This window comes from Cupressus sempervirens, chromosome 7 (genome assembly GCF_028749045.1).
Source record: "Cupressus sempervirens isolate cs-2001-9-10 chromosome 7, ASM2874904v1, whole genome shotgun sequence".
Taxonomy (NCBI): Eukaryota; Viridiplantae; Streptophyta; class Pinopsida; order Cupressales; family Cupressaceae; genus Cupressus; species Cupressus sempervirens.
In genome coordinates, this window is record NC_143124.1 from 651151752 (window position 1) to 651171192 (window position 19441).

At 34.0% G+C, this 19441-nt stretch overlaps 1 protein-coding gene across 1 annotated transcript in view; it reads right to left on the reverse strand.

The window, feature by feature from the left end:
- CTEXP (kinase family with ARM repeat domain-containing protein) overlaps positions 1 to 19441 on the reverse strand; it is a 191363-nt gene that overhangs the window by 64996 nt on the left and 106926 nt on the right. Inside the window, exons 13-15 of the mRNA XM_089792423.1 lie at positions 15222 to 15275; positions 14909 to 14983; positions 14459 to 14534 (exon numbers count right to left, since the gene is read on the reverse strand). Of these exons, the coding sequence (XP_089648549.1) occupies positions 14459 to 14534; positions 14909 to 14983; positions 15222 to 15275 (205 nt within the window). The remainder of the gene's footprint in view (positions 1 to 14458; positions 14535 to 14908; positions 14984 to 15221; positions 15276 to 19441) is intronic.

The window sequence follows — 19441 nt, forward strand, 5'->3', positions numbered from 1 at the left end:
TATACTAGTACTATTGATTTCAAAATTGTGCTTACTAGTAGAGAACATTTCAAATGCAGTTTTAAGACTTGATAGAAGGGAGAATATGATCCTTTACGGAGTCTATAATAATTTTCATAGCCTTGTTGTTGTGTCTTTTCCATGTCGTTTTATTTGGATCATTTTCAAGGATGGATTTGTTTAATTATATGTACTCTTCTAATTCCACTTCTCCTAATATTATCATGATTCGAGTTTTCCATGATGAAAAGTTTGATGCTCCCTCAAGTCTATCCTCTAATATTACATGATTAACCATTTTGAATTTGAGGATAAAATTAACTTTTATAAATCTGAAATTTTAGATTTAATTCTGAATAATAGAGTTTCTTATCAACCTCACTCTGATACCATGTTAATTTCAGGATCTCTGATAGAAATAAACTATAATTTCAGACTGTGATAAATCAGATTTACTTACTTGATCTCAGATTGTGTATTGCAGATCTTTAACTTTGAACAGTATTCTATGCTTTGAGAATCTTCAACTTGAATACTAATACTAAAGGATCGATGATCTAGTCTTAAATAACCTGCAAGAGATATAGATCGTTGGGACTGCATATATGACTTGTAATTGATATATGTTTTGTCCCCACCAATGCAATGATAATATATATACAAGGAAGAGTCATGTCCCCATAGGGGCATGACTATATGTGGTCAAAGGCCACGTAGGGTCATGTCCCTACGTGGGCATAGTTATCTCCATAAGAATTTGTGCTTAGCATAATACAAATGCATGTTAATGATTGACAACAGTAATATGCCCGATAGCAAATTATAATTGATGAATGAAGCCCAATATGAATCGGAGATAGTAATATACTCAATAACAAATGGAGACTGATATGAATCAGTAGCAGTAAGTATTTATCACATATATACTGTGTTCCGCACGGACGCGTCCCATATGGTTCTGGGGTCATACCCGTACCGAGGACGAAACGGGGACGCGGGGACGGATTTTGGCCGTCCCCTGAGTTGTCCCCTTTTTGGCAAATTCAAAAACGTCTCCGAAACGGCCATTTTTCTTTGATAGGAAACTTGGGGACGGCCAGCAGTACTAGGGACGATTTTTCCGTCCCCTATCCGTCCCCAAAACTGCTGGCTGTCCCCTTTTTTCCAGCCAATCAAGTATAGGCAAAACACCACCAAAAAAACATTTTTTTTCTAATTTTTACTATCTGTGCGGCCCCTAGTCGTCTTAAAGACATAATAAAAATATGCAACCCATATATGGTCTATTAAAACACTAACTCTTCTAATCATTTTAGATTTGACATACTTGCTAAATGGAAGAAAAAAACATAAGAGCAGTAGCAACAGTAAGGAAAGATTGTTTTTAGTGAGGAAAGATTGCGTTTAGTATTTACTAACTATTTTAATTCGACTTCTCTTTATTTCATTCTGATTTCAGTATGGTACTTGGAGCCTTTAAGCATTTTGATTTTTGCTATATATGTATGTGATATTGACATATTGTTATAATGGAAGTATTTAAGATTTGCCATTTGATTAAATTCCATGTATTGATCTTCTAAAATGTCTATCATTCGAATTCTATCTCTATATATATAAAAAAATCCCCTATGTTTTTAATTGCCGTCCCTTGAGGTCCAGTACCCTAAATTTTGGCTTCGACCCGTACCCGTACCGAAAACACGTTCTTGTCCCCTAAAACATCCCCATCTCGGAAACTCCGTGGAGCATAGCATATATATATATGCATATGAGCATATATAGGTATATATATAGGTGTGTGTATATATATATATATATATATATATATATATATATATATATATATATATATATATATATATATATATATATATATTATTCTTACCTACAATATAATGCACAAAACCAGATTCAAATGTTCAATATTACTTTGACTAATGCTATACTTCAACATGAATGCCCTTTTCATTTGAGAATTCATTTCACGATAATCGAAATCGAATTAGGCTTTGAACTTCTTCAAAGTAATCAACTGCAACTCTGCTTCCATATTCTTCGCTTTGTGCACAGAATTGATTGAGTAGTTGTTGATTGGTAAGGGTTTGGCTAAAGTAATACCGAAACCAGGCCTATGCATAGTATGTTGATCACTCAGCACTTCCATGAGCAGTCTAGCTAACTCCATCAGGATGATTCAATCAAGAGCATACCTAGTTAAGGTATACAGTTTTCCCTTAAAGTATCCAACTCTCAAGTATGTAACAGTTGCAAATTGAATGAAAACACAACCATATTGATTCACCTTTTCCCATGCTGCATCAAATACCCTCTTGATGGATAATTGTCTATCAAATGAGCACTGGAAATGCCCAAAGAAAGCATCTTGGACTCTTTTGTAATGGAACTTACTATTAGCCAGAGTGATCTCACCATAATAATCCCAAACTAGAATCTGAAGACGATCTCCTTTGATCGAGAGACCAAATAAAGATTCCATAGCAGCAACAATGTAGACAAGGTAGGAGTTCATGTAAAAAGGCACTGAAATTCCTACATTGAGCAACTGCTAGCAAAGTGCAGTGCTAATCAACTCTCCACAAAAGATGTGTTCTCTGTTTTCCATGATTTGGAAGATAAACTTGTACATCCATGGCTCAAAATCAGTAGAATCTTTGAGACCGCAAACTCTATTGAGTAGAATGATGAGATCTTTGTATTCTTGTTTGAAATTAGACTGATGAATGGTCTTTGGCCATCTTGAGAAGTTATTCCATTTATTGTCTAACCAGTATTGGTTAACATATTTCTAATAATCACCTTACTTCTCATTCCAGCTTGCCAAAGATTATTCTTTGGTTAGATCTGCACACTTTGCATTATGTGGTACCTTGAAGATCTACTCAATGATCTCTAGATCAAGACTAATGACAACCTTGTCGTCAGCATCCTTGATTGTTTTCTATTTTGGGCTAAAATGTCTTTCACATCCAAGAATAAAATCAGGTTTCATCGCAGCCATAGGAAATGCAAACACCAAGTGAATGTGACTTCTTTTGATGCGCTTTATCTCGTGGCCAACAGGGGTTTCAACTCTCCACAGAAAATCAACCACCTCCACATGACCGATCTTTGTGTCCATCACGTTATCAAGAACAGATGCAATTGTTGATGGAGTTGCATGAGCCAACTCTTTATCAAATTGATATTTCATCTTGCCTTTTGATTTTGATTTTGGTGGTGACGGCATCTCTTGCACTTGCGCTACAACATGAGAATCCCAAAACATAAACACATCATCAGAGGGAATCGCCATACAAGTTGATTCGCAATCAACAACAAAGATTCAAAAACAGATTAGAGACTTTGTCAATCTAATGAAATGATCTCAAAAAGAAATCATATATGTATGCACTGAATGGAAACAGAATGCAGAATGAAGTGTTATGAAGGTGGAAAATGGAAGACGGAATGAAATGAAAATGTGTGAAGGTAGAATGCATCAGAATACGTGCGAATGAAGATTGCTGATTTTCAAATGTGACTTAGGGTCTTCAAGACGTTATTGCATGAAAAATGATTACATCTAAGTGCAACATGCAGAGGGGGATGGAAAGTGAGATGCGATGTGAATGCGAATGGAGAATGAGCCTTATGCGGAAAATGGAAAAACATGCATTTGCTCATGAAGGCGTGAGTGCATATGGAGAGATGGAAATGGAAAATGGAAGAGGGACAATGAACTTTATAGTCATCTTTGGTGAAAAGGTGAAGTCAAAGTACATGAAAATGACATTTTTTGAAATTTCAAAAAGTGACTTTAAGTCAAAAACAAGGTTTTGAGATGCAATTGCACGTAAGGCTTTTCATGTAATCATGTCGTGCGACTGAATATGGAAAGTGAGATAAGTGAAAATGGAAGTAGAAAATGAGATTACATGCATGTGCGGATGGTGCATGAGATTGAAAACATGTAATCGCATTTGTCGGATGAGATGTGAAGTGTTGTGACATGGAAGATGGAAGTGAAACATGATGATGCTTTCGCATGAAGTGAAACAAGAACAAGTTCTTGGGAAAGAACCCGTAAATTCTCCAAAGTGGAGAAAATCGAAAAGCAAGCACACAAAACACAAAAACCTCATAAGAAAAACGTACCTTTGGAAAATGACTCAAATATGTCAATATGCAAAGCACTTCAATACACAATTTCAAATTTGGAGTTTGGGGAAAATCAAAAACATGAAAATGAACAATTTCTTCATTTTTAAAGGAAAAATGCACTTTCCATGATATTGATTTCAACAAGTGGCAATCATCAAGCAATAATGTGCATAAAATTAGCAAGATAAGCACAAATTAAATAGAATGAAAGAAATTGTCCACTTACATGAAGATTAAGTGTCAAAAATGGTGGAGAGAAATGCTCCAATGTTGAAAACTTCTTCAAAAAACACTTTGAATATTTCAAACTTTGCAAATTCGAAAGGGAGAAGGCAGAAAATGAGGCATTTTAGTGGGAGGTGCCAAAAATGTGCCCTATTATTGCTCTAAACTCCAACATTTTTGGTTGAACATGCATGTGGGACGTTTTTGATCAAACACGTGATTCTCAAGGTGTGAGATCAAAATGTTTTGGCTTCCAAAAGCCAAAACGTTTACCAATATGCAATGCAAACACCAAAAAAAAACCAAAACGATTCCAGTTGGAGCAAAAATGTGAGCTAAAAATGATGTATTTTGAATTTTTTTCCAAAAACGTGCCCTTGGAGAGAGTTTGGAAAAATGTTTTTTAGCAAGATAAATTGATTTACATTGCTTGAAAACCCATGGCTAAGAAAAAACGACCTAGTAGAGAAGATCTTGTGAAAAAACATGAAATAAAATCTCCCACAATCTTCAAAATCAGGTTCTTGGACGCTCTTTGCATGTGTTCCTCCAAAAAGGGGTTTCTAGGGAGCAAATACAGGAACTTTAGTGCAAATCGCACCTTTTAGGAAGCATGACATGTTTTAAAATATGCATAAGATGCAAATCGCACCGTTTGGGATGGATTGGATGTTTTAAAAACTCCTACTGATGCAAATCGCACCTTTTAGGAGGCATTGCATGTTTTAAAATATGCATAAGGTGAAAATTGCTCCTTTTTAGGTTGGTTGCATATTTTAAGTGAAAGCTGATGTTTTTTTATGCAAAAGCACATTTCAAGTGAAAGCTCACATTTTTTATGTAATGACACCAAAAAAGTCCACTTTTGATGACCTTATGTTTCTAAGATGAACTTTATATGCAATGACATGTAAAATATCCACTTTTGATGGATTTTACATGTAATGGCTTATAAAATGTCCACTTTTGATAACTTAAAGTGATTAAATAAGCATATGTCAATTTAATTTCATTAAAATGTTACTTAAATGGGACATAAACCATATTTACATATCACATTAAAAATATAGCATATAAATATCATTTAAAAAGAAACATTTAAATGAGCATTTGATTTAAATATCAAAAACTAAACTAAACTATTTAGTTAATATAGTCACTTTAACAGAAAAATCAAAAAGTAACTCAACTTAAAATTATAACATAAAGTGCACCATAGTTTCTTTAAGTGAAAATTTAAATGATAAAGTAACTTAAAAACATAACATAAAGTGAATTTAAGTTATATTTTTCAAAAAGTTAATGTCAAATTAAAAATATAACATGATATTTTTAATTCATGTTGTTGCATCAAAAAGGTCCACTTTTTTAGAACTAAAATGACCATATCTCTTAATTAACAACTCCGATTGAGCTCTAGGTTAGATCAAATTGAAGGGGAAACCGAAAGCCATGACTTGAGCAAAACCAAAGGACTAAAATCAAACAAACGCAAACCAAAAGCAAAGAAAAGGACAATGAAGGCCTCAAAAATCAAGCATAAGCTCAACAGAAAGAAAAATGAAAAGAACTTGATGAAAGCCTTTAGTAAAACAATTTGATATACGAATTGAAACTGACTGATCGATCAACATTTAGCAATTGAATATCAAATTCAACTTAGAGAAATGCGAAACTAATTTGAAAAAGTTTTGTACTGTAACCTACATTTTGGGATGACAAAATGCAAGACAACATTCACCTACATCCCCGCCTCTTGACAAACGAGCTCCAAAGCCCCTAAATGATCTCTTAACCCTTGAGCAGTTTTAAAAATCAGAATAAGACAATTTGAATATTAAAGAAGCTTCACCACATTCCCTGTCAAATGAACCCTTAACCATCTATCTTGTCTAACCACGATTATAGACCAAATAAAGTGGAAGGTAATGGAAAACCTTGTTTTACACTAATGTTACTATTGAAGCATTTGGACATTCCCTCTTTAGTTGAGATTTTGGCTCTAACTCTCTCACATAACCTATGCACTACTGCTCTATACACATGCCTTTAATAATACTCAATTTCACTGGCAAGCTTTTTTGAAAGATTTTTCCTATCCATACATAGCCAAATTCTTTATTTTTATGTCATGCGAATGTTTGGAAACACTTTTGGGTTAGAGGATATTTTTCTCTAAAGAAAAATTCCTTGCACATGGAGAACTTTGCCACTTGGGCACAATTCCGTGGCAAATGAGGATTTAAATACTTGGGTGCAATTCCTTGATAGTGGAGCATTTTGTAACTTGGGCGCAATTCGTTGACTGTGAAGGATTTTGTCACATGGGCACAATCCTTGGCAATAGAGAATTTTGTCACTTCAGCACAATTCCTTAGTAGTGGGTGATTTTGTTCATTACTTAGTCATTTTTTCAACTTTCCTTGTGTCAAGGTTTGAAAGACATATATCTAATAGTTATGTGCAAATCTAACAAACTAACAAAAGGAATATAAATACAAAAACTAGAACAGGAAGACTCAAAAGATCTAACACAGTTCACCCAATCCTAGGCTATGTCCACCAAATAGAGAGTCCAATCTTATTATCCAATGAATTGACTTGATTATATTTTACAATCCCTTGCAAGTTAATGTTGTTGCAAGAAGCTACTAAATTTTCCTATGAAAATCCCTAATCCTAAGCCATTTTAACAAGACTTTTGTCAATTACAAAATTAGGGTTGGAATAACCCCAACTGTAAAATGTTCAATGTTAAAAATGTGACAAATTTGGACATGCACACATGTATTGTTTGTCTAGAAAGAAAGAAAGCCCTTGTCAATATATCTAAAGTCAAGCAACCTTAAAACTCACTATTCTTTCTTGCCTTATCAAGTGAGCTAAACTATAATAAGAATGTCTAGAGAATTGACAATGTTGCATCCAAACACATAATTGGATTTAGAGACCAATTTGAAACCTTCAAAGGACACTCCACCGAAGAAGTCACAATAGGGGATAACACCACTTACCCTGTGAAAGGAATTGGGACCTACTCAATCCAACTGAAAACTAGAGTTACCTTACAATTAAAATATGTTCTATTTGTACCGAGTATCAAGAGAAATCTCTATTTCAGGTCAAGCAAATCAAGGGTATCACATTACCTTCTTGGAAGATAAGGTCCTAACTTGGCCTAAAAATTCAAACATTAAAAATGCAATCTACATTGGATTCAGAGACGGAAGCCTATATAAACTATGTAACACTCAAAATTTAGCACTAAATCATGAAGTCCTAAAGAACAATGAGATCTATGACAAAAGACTAGGTCACTTACATTTCCGAGCTCTACCTTCCATAGAGAAAATTGTGAAAGGCATACCTAACCTTAAATTTGAACATGAAGGAACATGTAAAAGTTGTGCATTAGGAAAGAACTCCGTAATATATTTCCCCCATAGTAACATAAATCAAAGATCATACTTGTACTTATTCACACTGACTTATGTAGACCAATGTCAGTACCCTCTCTAAGAGGACATTTGTATTATATCATATTTGTCGATGATTATTCTAGGAAAATATGGATCTATTTTCTAAAACTAGAAGAGTCAAATGAAGTCCTATCTAAATTCAAAGAGTTCAAAGCCTTAGTGGAAAACTAAACCAAGGAGAAGATTAAAATCCTAAGATCTAACAATGGAGGAGAATATATTTTTGAAAACTTCAAAGAAGTATGCATATATGTTGGGATCAAGAGGGAGTATACAATACCATATAATCCTCAACAGAATGTAGCTAAAAGAAAGAACCGAACCACTATTGGAGCAGCTAAGGCCATGAAGCATGATCAAAACCTCCACATATCATTTTGGGTTGAAGCCTCTAATACTGGAGTATACAATCAAAATAGATGCCCTCATTCATTTCTAGCAAGTGTAACACTAGAAGAGGTATTCTCACAAATCAAAGCCGATCTAAGTCACCTAAGAACCTTTGGGTGCATTGTATGTAGTCACATAACCAAAGAGAAAAGAACTAAACTACAGCCTTCATGAAATAAAGGTATATTTGTTGGCTATAGTGAGTTTTCCAAAGCCTACAGGAATATACATACCAGGATCAAAGAAAATTGAAGTCAGTAGAGGTGTTAAGTTTGAAGAAGATGTTGCATATAAACAATCTAAAACTATAGAAGAATCAAATGATGACCCCATCCCAGAATTAGATGAAATTTCTATGATTGAGAGGGAGAGTCATACAAAAGATGATGGACCCACAACCCCTAATCCTAAGTATGACTCAAGTCAACTCAAGAGGAAAAGACCATTATGGGAAAGGAAAATGATAGAAGAAAATAATGTGGCTTGTGATGAAATCTTTAGACAAAATTGAAAAACAATAAGTCACTCATGTTATGTCACTCGTATAAATAAGCCCACTCAATCAAAACCTCCAGATGTTGAAGAAGCTTGGAAAGATGCCATCATTGAGAAATATCAATCTATATTAAAGAATGATGTTTGGGACATTGTACCAAGACCCAAAGACAAATTCGTTGTTTCCTCAAAGTGGCTGTTCAAAATTAAACAAGCACCCGATGGCAATATTGAAAAACATAAAGCTAGATTTGTGGCTGGAGGATTCTCCCAAAAAGATGGAATTAACTATGAAGAAACATTTGTACCTGTTGCTCGAAATACATTTGTCAGAACCATCATTGCAATTGCTGCTTCCAGAGGGTTGAAGATCATCAAATGGATGTAAAGACAACATTCTTAAATGGTGTCATTGAAGAAGTATACCTAGAATAACCAGAAGGGTGTGTTATTCACGACAAGAACACACATGTATGTAAACTAAAGAAAGCTTTTTATGGTCTTAAACAAGCCCCCAAGGCATGGTATGAGAGAATTGACACTTATCTTATCAAATTGGGGTACTCAAGAAATGAAATTGATACTAATATATACTTCAAAGAATCAGAGGGTGATACGATAATACTTGTTCTCTATGTTGATGATCTTCGAATAACATGTGAAGATCACCTTATTGCAAAATGTAAACAACATCTTACATTTGAATTTGATATGAAAGATTTAGGTCTCCTACACTACTTTTTGTGGTTAGAAGTATGGCAAAAGGATAACCATATCTTCATGAACCAAGGAAAGTATACTATTGACATACTAAAAAAATTTGGAATGGTGAATTGCAAACCATTGTCCACACCAATGGAGACAAACCTCCGTGAGCTCAAAAGTGAAGCATGTGAATCCGAAGCCACAAATCCTACATACAATAGACAAATAATTGGATCTCTAATGCACTTGGTGAATACTAGCCCTGATATTTGTTATGACACAAATGCATTAAGTCAATGTATGTGTGAACCTAAAAAGATCCACCTCATGGCAGCCAAGCACATTTTGAGATACTTACGAGGCACTATTGGACTTGGTCTAAAATATGACCATGTTGAGCTACAGCTTTTGGGATATTCAAATTCCAACTGGACTGGAAGTTCTACTGATTGGAAGAGCACTACAAGATGTTTTAGTCTTAGATCTGCGATGGTATCTTGGTTTAGCAGGAAGCAATCTGCAGTTGCTCAGAGTTCTACAAAAGCACAATACATAGCGGCATCTATGGTAGCTCGAGAAACAGTGTCCTTACGAAAGTTATTGGTTGGACTATTTGGGAAGCCCCTTAATTCCACAATTATACATTGAAATAATCAAAGCTATTTTAAACTCTCTATAAATCCAATCTTCCACAATAGATCCAAGCACATAGAAATCCCCTATCACTATATCAGAGATGTGGCTGACATTAATGTTATCAAGTTTATTTATATCAGCCCTAAAGAGCAGACAACTGACATATTTATCAAACCTCTTGCAAAACTAAAAGTGGAATATTTTAGAGGTAAACTTGGTATGGCTAAGATGTAAATATAACTCCTGAGATTAGATCTCAGTTTTGTTATTGTTAATACTCTTGTGCACAAGTGTATTGTTTTATGAAAGATGGCAATCTTTCTTTTAGACATAAAGTCTCTATGGTAAGGTGATGACCTTAACTATAGATTGACCTAGTATCATATGACTTCATTAAGTTGTTGTCCCATAATGTGTCGGTTATTATGATAACAAAAGAATCTTTATTGACTCGATTAAGTTGTTATCCCAGAATGAGTCAGACATCATGATGCTACTTTTATTTTTTGAGTTCTTGGTCCATTGTCATGATATACTACATTAACATGTTGTCCCGGATTGTGCTGAAAGTCATGACAATAAGTTAAATCATGATAGACTACTTTAGTCTCAGAGTGAGCTAGAGATCATGATTGAGATCAAGACTATCTATCTAATAGACTATGTTTTGTTCCAAAATGTGCTAGAAATTAGATACAATATATTCTTAAAAGAATGTCATTGTGATTAAGTACTTTGATGCAAACTCAAATAGGAGTAATTGATACTGAGAAATTAATCATATCCTCCCTTATTAAGAGGGAGTGTATAAGTAATAGCTTCGGTTGGATCTGATACCAATATATGGAACAAGTTTACACATACATATATGTATATACATACATATATATGTATGTATGTATGTATATATATGTATATATGTAAATGTATATATGTAAATATATGTACATATATACATATATATATATATATATATATATATATATATATATATATATATATATATATATGTATGTATGTAATTGACTCCTCTAAATATTGATATCACAAGCTATTTGTGATCATGCCCAAATTGGACTTCATGATATGAATCAATCCATGAGTTAATGTTCTCATCTACCTAAAGCAAGATCAACCATCTTATCATCACCCACTGATCAGGTTTGAGAGCTGTACATTATTAGTAACTATTATCTATGATACTGTATATTAGTATCCATGTTGACCATCTTGCTTGAGCACCATACTTACAATGAGTTACTCCCTCATCGGTGATTCGTAACATAATGTAATTGCTGCTTGTATTATCAGGAGGCAATTAAAATATTAACTAATAATAATCACCATGTAGGGCCATAACTCTACATGGCAAAAGCCATGTAAGGGTCATGCCCCTACGTGAGTGTAACGTTTCATTGCATATATATGTCAAGCGATTGTTGTGGGAAAAGCATCAAAATCACGGCACATGTTACCCTACAAAGCGATTACTAATATCTACATTCCAAGTACAAATTTGTCTTCCATATCAACATCTACAGATAAGAACAGCAAGTGCAATAATCAGTAATCAAATATATAACAGGTTACTGCAAGGAAGTATAACTATATGTGACAACGTAAGAAATATTCAACAAATTGAGTCTAAAAATAAAGTCCAGAATTCTCTATCTCTGATCTCAGATTCCTTAACCTTTATTATACTGTAAGTTATATTTGCATAAATATTGTCAGGATGTTTGAGATAGGTTTCAACTTCATAGAGTTAAAATGCAAATTCTAGATTTTGGGGGATTTCAAAAAAATTCACGATTCAGCATGCCTTCAGCAATGTTATCTCCCATGACTTGTCTTGGCTATTTGAGGTCAAATTGAAGCTGGAAGTTGATGATCCTATCTTTAGTGACAAAAATTTGGAGTGGTTTGATCAGGTGAATCAAGAGGCAAAGGTAGTGGTGATGGCAATCGCAATGGAGGAGGTTAGAGCATGAGGAAACCCAGTGCGGAACCCTGAGGCTGAGAATGATGGATCCGACTCTAATGATGAGGATTATAAGAATGAGTATGAGGATGAGGAGGATGATCATGATGAGCATGTCACTAAAGTTCAACCTCACACACAAGGAGCCAAGATAGCTCTAGAGTCTTCCATGACTTATCTTAGGTGTAGTTGTAGGACATAGGCTACGATGAGCCTTTATTCTAATATATGTTTTGAGCTTTTGATTCAATGGATTGCATACTCCATGAATATTATAGACATTTGATAGTGACACTATATTTGATATAGACATTTATAGTGACACTAAATTGTTATTATGCTATATTTCTATTAAGTAATTTCTTTCAAAATTTTGCATTTATACTTATGTGATCAATAAAAAGTTGTGGATGTGTGCAAAGTAGCTTCTATTTATCTCAGTTATTGTGTATTTGATGTTTATTGGCTAAATGATGCATGAAAAAAACTTAAAATCCTGTAAAATCTTTGAATTTCATTGGTTTTTAATTGTCGAGTCCCTGCCAAGTCCAATAGTCAAGTCTAAGTCTGAGCCCGATTTGGGCTTGCGAAGTCTGAGCCCAGTCTGAGGCTAGTAACACTGCTAATTAGGCTCCATATGACAACACCCAACATATACAATATAACATTTAAATATAAGCATTAAGTTATATTATATACAAATAATGTCAAGATGTTTGAGAGTGGTTTCAAATCTCTACAATTTATTATGGAAATTCTAGATTTTAGATCCCAAAAATTTTCAGATTCAGCCAAATTCCAATAATTAGCATGCTTCCAACAATGTTCTTTTCCACAGCTTTTTTCCAAGACCTCTGATAAATTTGATACTGAAGCAAGGACTTAGCAAGAATTTTCGCATATTTTCATTTTATTTCTATCTTTCTCATATGGGACACATTAGGCATGTAGACAAAATTCTTCTATACTTAGCCGATTTCCTCATTTCTTTCACCTTCTTGGACCAACACTTCGCCATTTTTCATGATTTTCCCTTTTGTGCGTTGATGGAATGGGATCAAGGAATTAAGTGAACTTTCATGCCCTCCACTCTTTTGGGTGCCTTTTCGTGTCTTTTCATTTCTTTTCAAAAAACATTCCAAACCTGATCTTTTTCATGCTTTTTTAGGTCTTTCCACTTCCAGATGCTTTCTAGGACCGTTCTTCAAACTTAGTGTAATTTAGAGCAACTGCCTCATTTGATTAAATTTTTTTATATAGAACTAGTTCATTTTTTCCATAGTAACGAGAATCACGATGATTCACGCGATTCGGCGATTTGATTCAAGCCAAACAATTTTTTGTAAGTCGGTGAATCGAATCAGCTATAAAAGGTTTATGAAATAAGTTACTAATTTTCAAGGGGTTTTTTTAATTTCCCAATTCATGGCCGATTAGATTCTGATTCACGATTTGATTCGGTGTTGCCAATTCTGATCCGATTCCAATTCTCATTACTTTGATTTTTTCTCTTCCTCAACCAGAGCTCACTAGCTATCAAGATTCGCCTTCCAAAAATAGACTTACTATAATAGTACGTTTTCAAACACAAAGTAAGGGCAGTTAAAGACACAATGAAATTTACTAAAAATAGGCATACCAAAAATAGAAAAATGTAAAGCTAGTAAGTATGTCAAAGAGTTCAAAATTTATTGGCATTCTTTCTGAAAGACCAATTCACTATTATACTTATAGCCAAATTCATTTTTTTCACAAGATTCGAAGGCACAAGTCATTCAAATTCAGTCAGCCAAGTAGTTTAAGGGTTGGGAGATGATACTGACTACAAAAGGGCTTGGCTTATTCAGTAAAAAGAGAAGGTCCCCATTTACAATGGGGCAATGTATCAAAAGGTCACAACAAGACTAAAAAACAAAAAGAGTTCAAATGTAAGGGGAGAAAACCCAAAAACATCTAAAAACCTACCTCTTTTGAAGAATGTTTCCTCTGCAATTTCCTTGACAACAAATCAGCACTTGCAAATACAGAGTTATAGCACAATAACCAGCTTGGAACGTTCAACAGTCAATCTCACTGATTGAAAAGTTTATTCTTGTTTATATCCTTAGACATTTGGATTAAAAATATATGGCAATGGAGTCTTTATAAATGATGATTTAATCATTGGAAAAGAAAAAGATTTAAACATGAGACACAATTTCAGTTTCCAAGCATAAAGAAATACCGCACTCTATACATAAACTGTAGCAAGGATACCTAAAGTTCTTTGTTGCAGACATCCAAGATTATTTATCAGTAATGAAGGAAAAGCCAATCAAAAGTATATCCTAATTACTGAAATGGTAATAAAGACAATTCATACAGTTCATATGAGGTAACACACCTGCTGCTCGTGCTGGAGAAAATGTGTCACGAAGTGCACGGACAGTGAATGCATTTATCAAAACCCTCCTCCTTGTCTGAAAAAGATATTGAATGCTCAACCCATTTTAAAAAATCCAGAAGTTCAATAAAATGCTTCCTGCTAAAGATTACAAATGAAAATTTGAAAAATGTGTATAGAATTTTTTTCATCAACAGACACTGTTAATTATAACAGGCCATGAACATATTTGAATCACATTATCTACATCCCAAATATAATTACATTTGTTTCACAGAAAGGGCCTCCAACTATTTGTGTTTGGCTATAACTTACAAGCTTTAAATGAAAATAAATTTTACAATTATAGCAATAATACATTCTGGAAACCTATACAAGGCGTCTAGCTAAAAGCTGATCTATATCCAACACATAAAACTATTTTGTCAAAATAATTGCAAGTCAACTAACCCCCTCATTTAGATAGCCGGCAATATTTCCAAGCAAAATTGTAGTATTGGTTCTTATTGCTGGCTCCTCATCCACCTAAGTGCAAGTTGGCAGACAAATAAGCTACATTATTTCCATAGAAAAAAAGAAAAGCTTAAATATATCAACGTTTTCATTTAAGAAATAGAAGCGCTATTTGCTTTCACATAACATAAAATTTCAGAATTATTTGAACTAATTATGATTGCAGAGTAAAATAGCATCATCATCACAAACACAGAGAAAAAGCATGAAAAAGATTTAAGATGTACTTCAGACCCCATAGTATTTGCACCTGTAGCTTAGAAAGGTATTTTAATAATGACGCTGTGATGGTGCGTTGAGATAACTGCAATCAGATTTCAAAACATCAGAATACCTTACTTATTGATTCAAATATTAAATACCCTCCTAAAATAATTTACATTACAGTGTTCTATTCTTCAAAGCTTAAAAGGTAATACAGTTAAACCAGTCAGTGACAAAAATTAGTATGCCAGCATTTACTCTTCTGTGGGCTTAGAAATTATCCAAGGTACCAGGAATATTAAAATTTACTATAAGGACTAACACAAACAGGAAAATACATAACAGCCAATGAAAGATAAACAAAAAGCCCAAGAAGCAACTGAAAACAAGAATTCAATCAGATTCCCGCTATTCCTACAGCTAGAGGAATCTATCATCCACAGTAAAGGCCAAATTATGTAAACACGCATGTTCCACAGCAATTTTGGGATAAGGACACTGTGCCGCACTGTATCACGCAATACCAAAATGCCACAATGTACCAAACCATCACGAATGCACCTTTAATATCTTTTGCAACTGGCAATAATAACTCTCTAATACCACATAGGAAAATTGTCTTGGAGACTTTTTTGAACAGTGAACCAGAAATCTAGATTACTGCTGTTAGAGTTAACTATTACAAAATTTACATCATTAACTAACAATCTGAATTATGATATATTTAGTGCTGTAATAATACAATTGTTGCTGTCACTGCTGTCATTATTTAATTAATTAATGCTGCACTGCTGTCATGATATATTTAAGACTGTCATGTTATACTGCCATTATAAAGATGTCCTGATAAATTTAACAATCGTTATTTAATATTACAAATTATTTCTTTTACGATATAATTAAAAATCAAGGTTATCTCAAGTTTTACAGACAAGGACAGCAGGAGATGGGGATTTCTTTGCCAATTTTGAGGACAGCTAGGGGAAAGGGACGGCAAAGATAGCAGCTAGATAAAATATAGAAAAACGTACAAATATATAGGGAAATTTTAAGTGTTTGTATGAAAAAAACAATAAAGCACGCATATATACATTATAGAACCCTAACATAAAACATTTCAACTTGTGTTCAAAATTCATTTTCAAATTGCCAATACTCAATATGCAGTCACGATTCAGAAGTCACTGTCAATATGCATGTGATATTTAAAAAATAACAAAGGCTACACTGCTGCCATATGATTTAACTCTCAATTATGATATGCAAATCAAAATGCAAGAAAACAAAGTACACTGCTGCCATCAATCTGCATCTCCCAATGCTGCACCAAAATCACACTCCTCTGAGTCACACCACTGTCATGGTCCACCTCATCCAAAAGAATCCCAACCACTCCCTGGTGTACCTCCTCATCAACCTTGGCCACATCTTCAGGATTAACATCCCAGCATTTAGGGTGAGTTGGGTTGTAGGGGCTTACAAATGAGCAAAGTAAATGTTTTATTTTTTGACTGTTCTTTTTTTAAAATCCTATGACATCAAGGATGACTAGCCGTACCCAGCCTCACGGGGCATCATCCCTGAGTTTCTAGGACATTGGCAAGATATTTTGCAGAATTTGGAATGCAGCAGGAACATCCCCAGGCCGCCCCCAAGTCCCTAGGACGTCTCCAGTACAGGTAGGGGTTTTTAAAACCCCAGGGAATGCATCCCTTGGTTTTGTAGTTTAAAAATGATTTTCCTCAAGGCATTCTGCGCCATACCTATTGGAATTTTGAGAAACCTAGTAACATAGTTCAATTCCATAACAATTAAAAAAGAAAACATGAATGAAATATTAGAATTTGTTTTCCTAAAAAATCAAGGTTCTCTCCAAGAGAGTATTTAACAATAACTTTGGCAGCCATATTTTGTCAAAGTACTTTTGCATTGTAAATTGTAGGGATTTAAAACTATGGTATAATGCACATTTTTTTTAGATCAATAACTAGGTGCAATGCAAGATTTTTAAAATTATTACATATTAAATATAGCCTATGTTACCCCGAGTTTCCAGGACAGTGGAAGGGAAAGTGGGTTTCTAGGATGGTATTTTTCCCAAAGCAGGGGACAGCTAGATAGATAGACAGATAGGGAACTCTGAAATTTCAAATATATTCATAAATTATATAACATTGTAACATTCATCATAGCAACATTTATAAATCTAGAATAAATAATTGGTAATGAATTTATAATAAAACATAGCATCAAATGAATCAAATTGAATCGTAATAGAATAAGAACATAGGATAGCATCAAATGAATCAAGAGAGTTCAAATTTAAATTTTATTGAAACAATGAAAAGTATCATATCATAGATCAAAATGTGCAAAGGGTGCAAATTTCAACAAAATGAAAAGTTAAAGACATGAAGTATCATATCATATACTAAGATTGAACTACCATTGCATCAATATATCCTATAATGTCAAAAGACTTGGTCTCAAACATCAATGTCGAAATGAAAACAAAGATAGTACGTTGCTTCCCCTAAAATTTCGTCTGAGAATACTAAATATTTCTAAGATTTACACTCTCAATCTGCAGATTTTCACCAAAGACCTCCAGTAAATTAAAGATAACTCTATTCACATTCTAATAGCAACAAGAGCAAATGATTATTGACTCAGGTATATCTCTGTTCAATTGGGCCAATCTATACACAACTTGCAAGGAATACACAACTTGATATTTTCAATCATATGCTTAAAATTTGGTATTAGTAATAACTTATTTTGATTTTAGGGTTGCCTTGACTTTTGGGGCCCACACAAGATTTTTAAAAAATTGCAAATATTTTGTAAAATTATCTAAATTGGTTTCCTCTTGCTGCCGGAAATGGCCATCAATCCCCAGGATAGTTAGGGGATAGCTCGAAAACATTTCTGGCCATCCCCCTTCCCCAAACTACTTATGTTTTTGAAACAGGTGCAGTTAAGGTGAAAACATATTTCCAATTAACACTGATATTATATAACATTTTGCCAGTTGGCTAAAAAAACCCTAGGCACCTAACAAAAGAAAAAAACACTTATAAGAAAAATGCCCAAAATAAGAGCCCCCCTGTTACCTTGAGAGTGGTTTTGCTTCAACGTGTTCAAATGCTTAAGTTGTAGAATCATAGGACTTGTCCAAGTGATTTCGGGAATAGAACCTACCGAAATCAGATTCTCAAATGACTATCCTATGGGTACGCATCTCGAATTTGTGTTTTTAAATGCCAAAATGTTCACTGATTGTAGTTTGATCTTTTAGATATTTTAAAAACCTAGATTGCTGATTAGCAGCTCTGAACTTGTCTATCATGGGATTCTTGCTTGATCCTTTTGATACAGAAACCTAAATTTGAATTACAAATATGTTTCAAATTTTGAATTTTGTAATAGTTTTGTTTAGCATGTGTATTGAGATATGACATTCTAAACTTAATTGTATATATACATGCATGTATGTATGTATGTATAAATAAATACACTCACACACACACACACACACAGATGTGCATCTCTCTCTCTCTCTCTCTGTATATATATATATTAACATACTAGAAACATAAATTTCTAATGTACTGGACTTTTGTACCCATATACTCGTACTTGTTCCTACTCTCAATTTTGCAACTTAGTTTAAAAGGTACTTTTTAATGAATAATTCCATGCATTGAATAAAACAAAACACCAACGCCTAGTTATGAACACAGAAACATTGTACAAAGAGCCTAAAGATTGAACCACAAAACACTAAAGACCGTTTGATTATCACCATAAGCCTAAACAACCATCCCACGTACAATAATGATACCAACCAATGTATAGAAGCTATGGGCAACAAACCAACACTAGACCTCAAAACAAGAACAGAAAAGCCCCTTAAAACCACAAGTCTTATAGAAAACCAAATCCCTTCACCACCTTTAGTTAACACTTTAACATCACATTTGATGGCCCTTGACTAAGTCACAAATACAAAGGATATCAACTAATTAAGGTATAAATATCATGACAACTAAAAACAATTAAAAACATTTCTACAGCATTAATAATCCAACCATTCTTAACACACTATTATGTAACTTAACATCTAGGATAACAATGCACTCTAACTAGAGTTGAAGGTAGATGCGGAGGCATTTGGGAGCCCGAAGTGACTCGGAGGCCCTATGGAAGTGCTCAAGAAGCGCTTTGTGCATGCTTCTACAGAGCTTCCTTGGGCATCCACAAGCT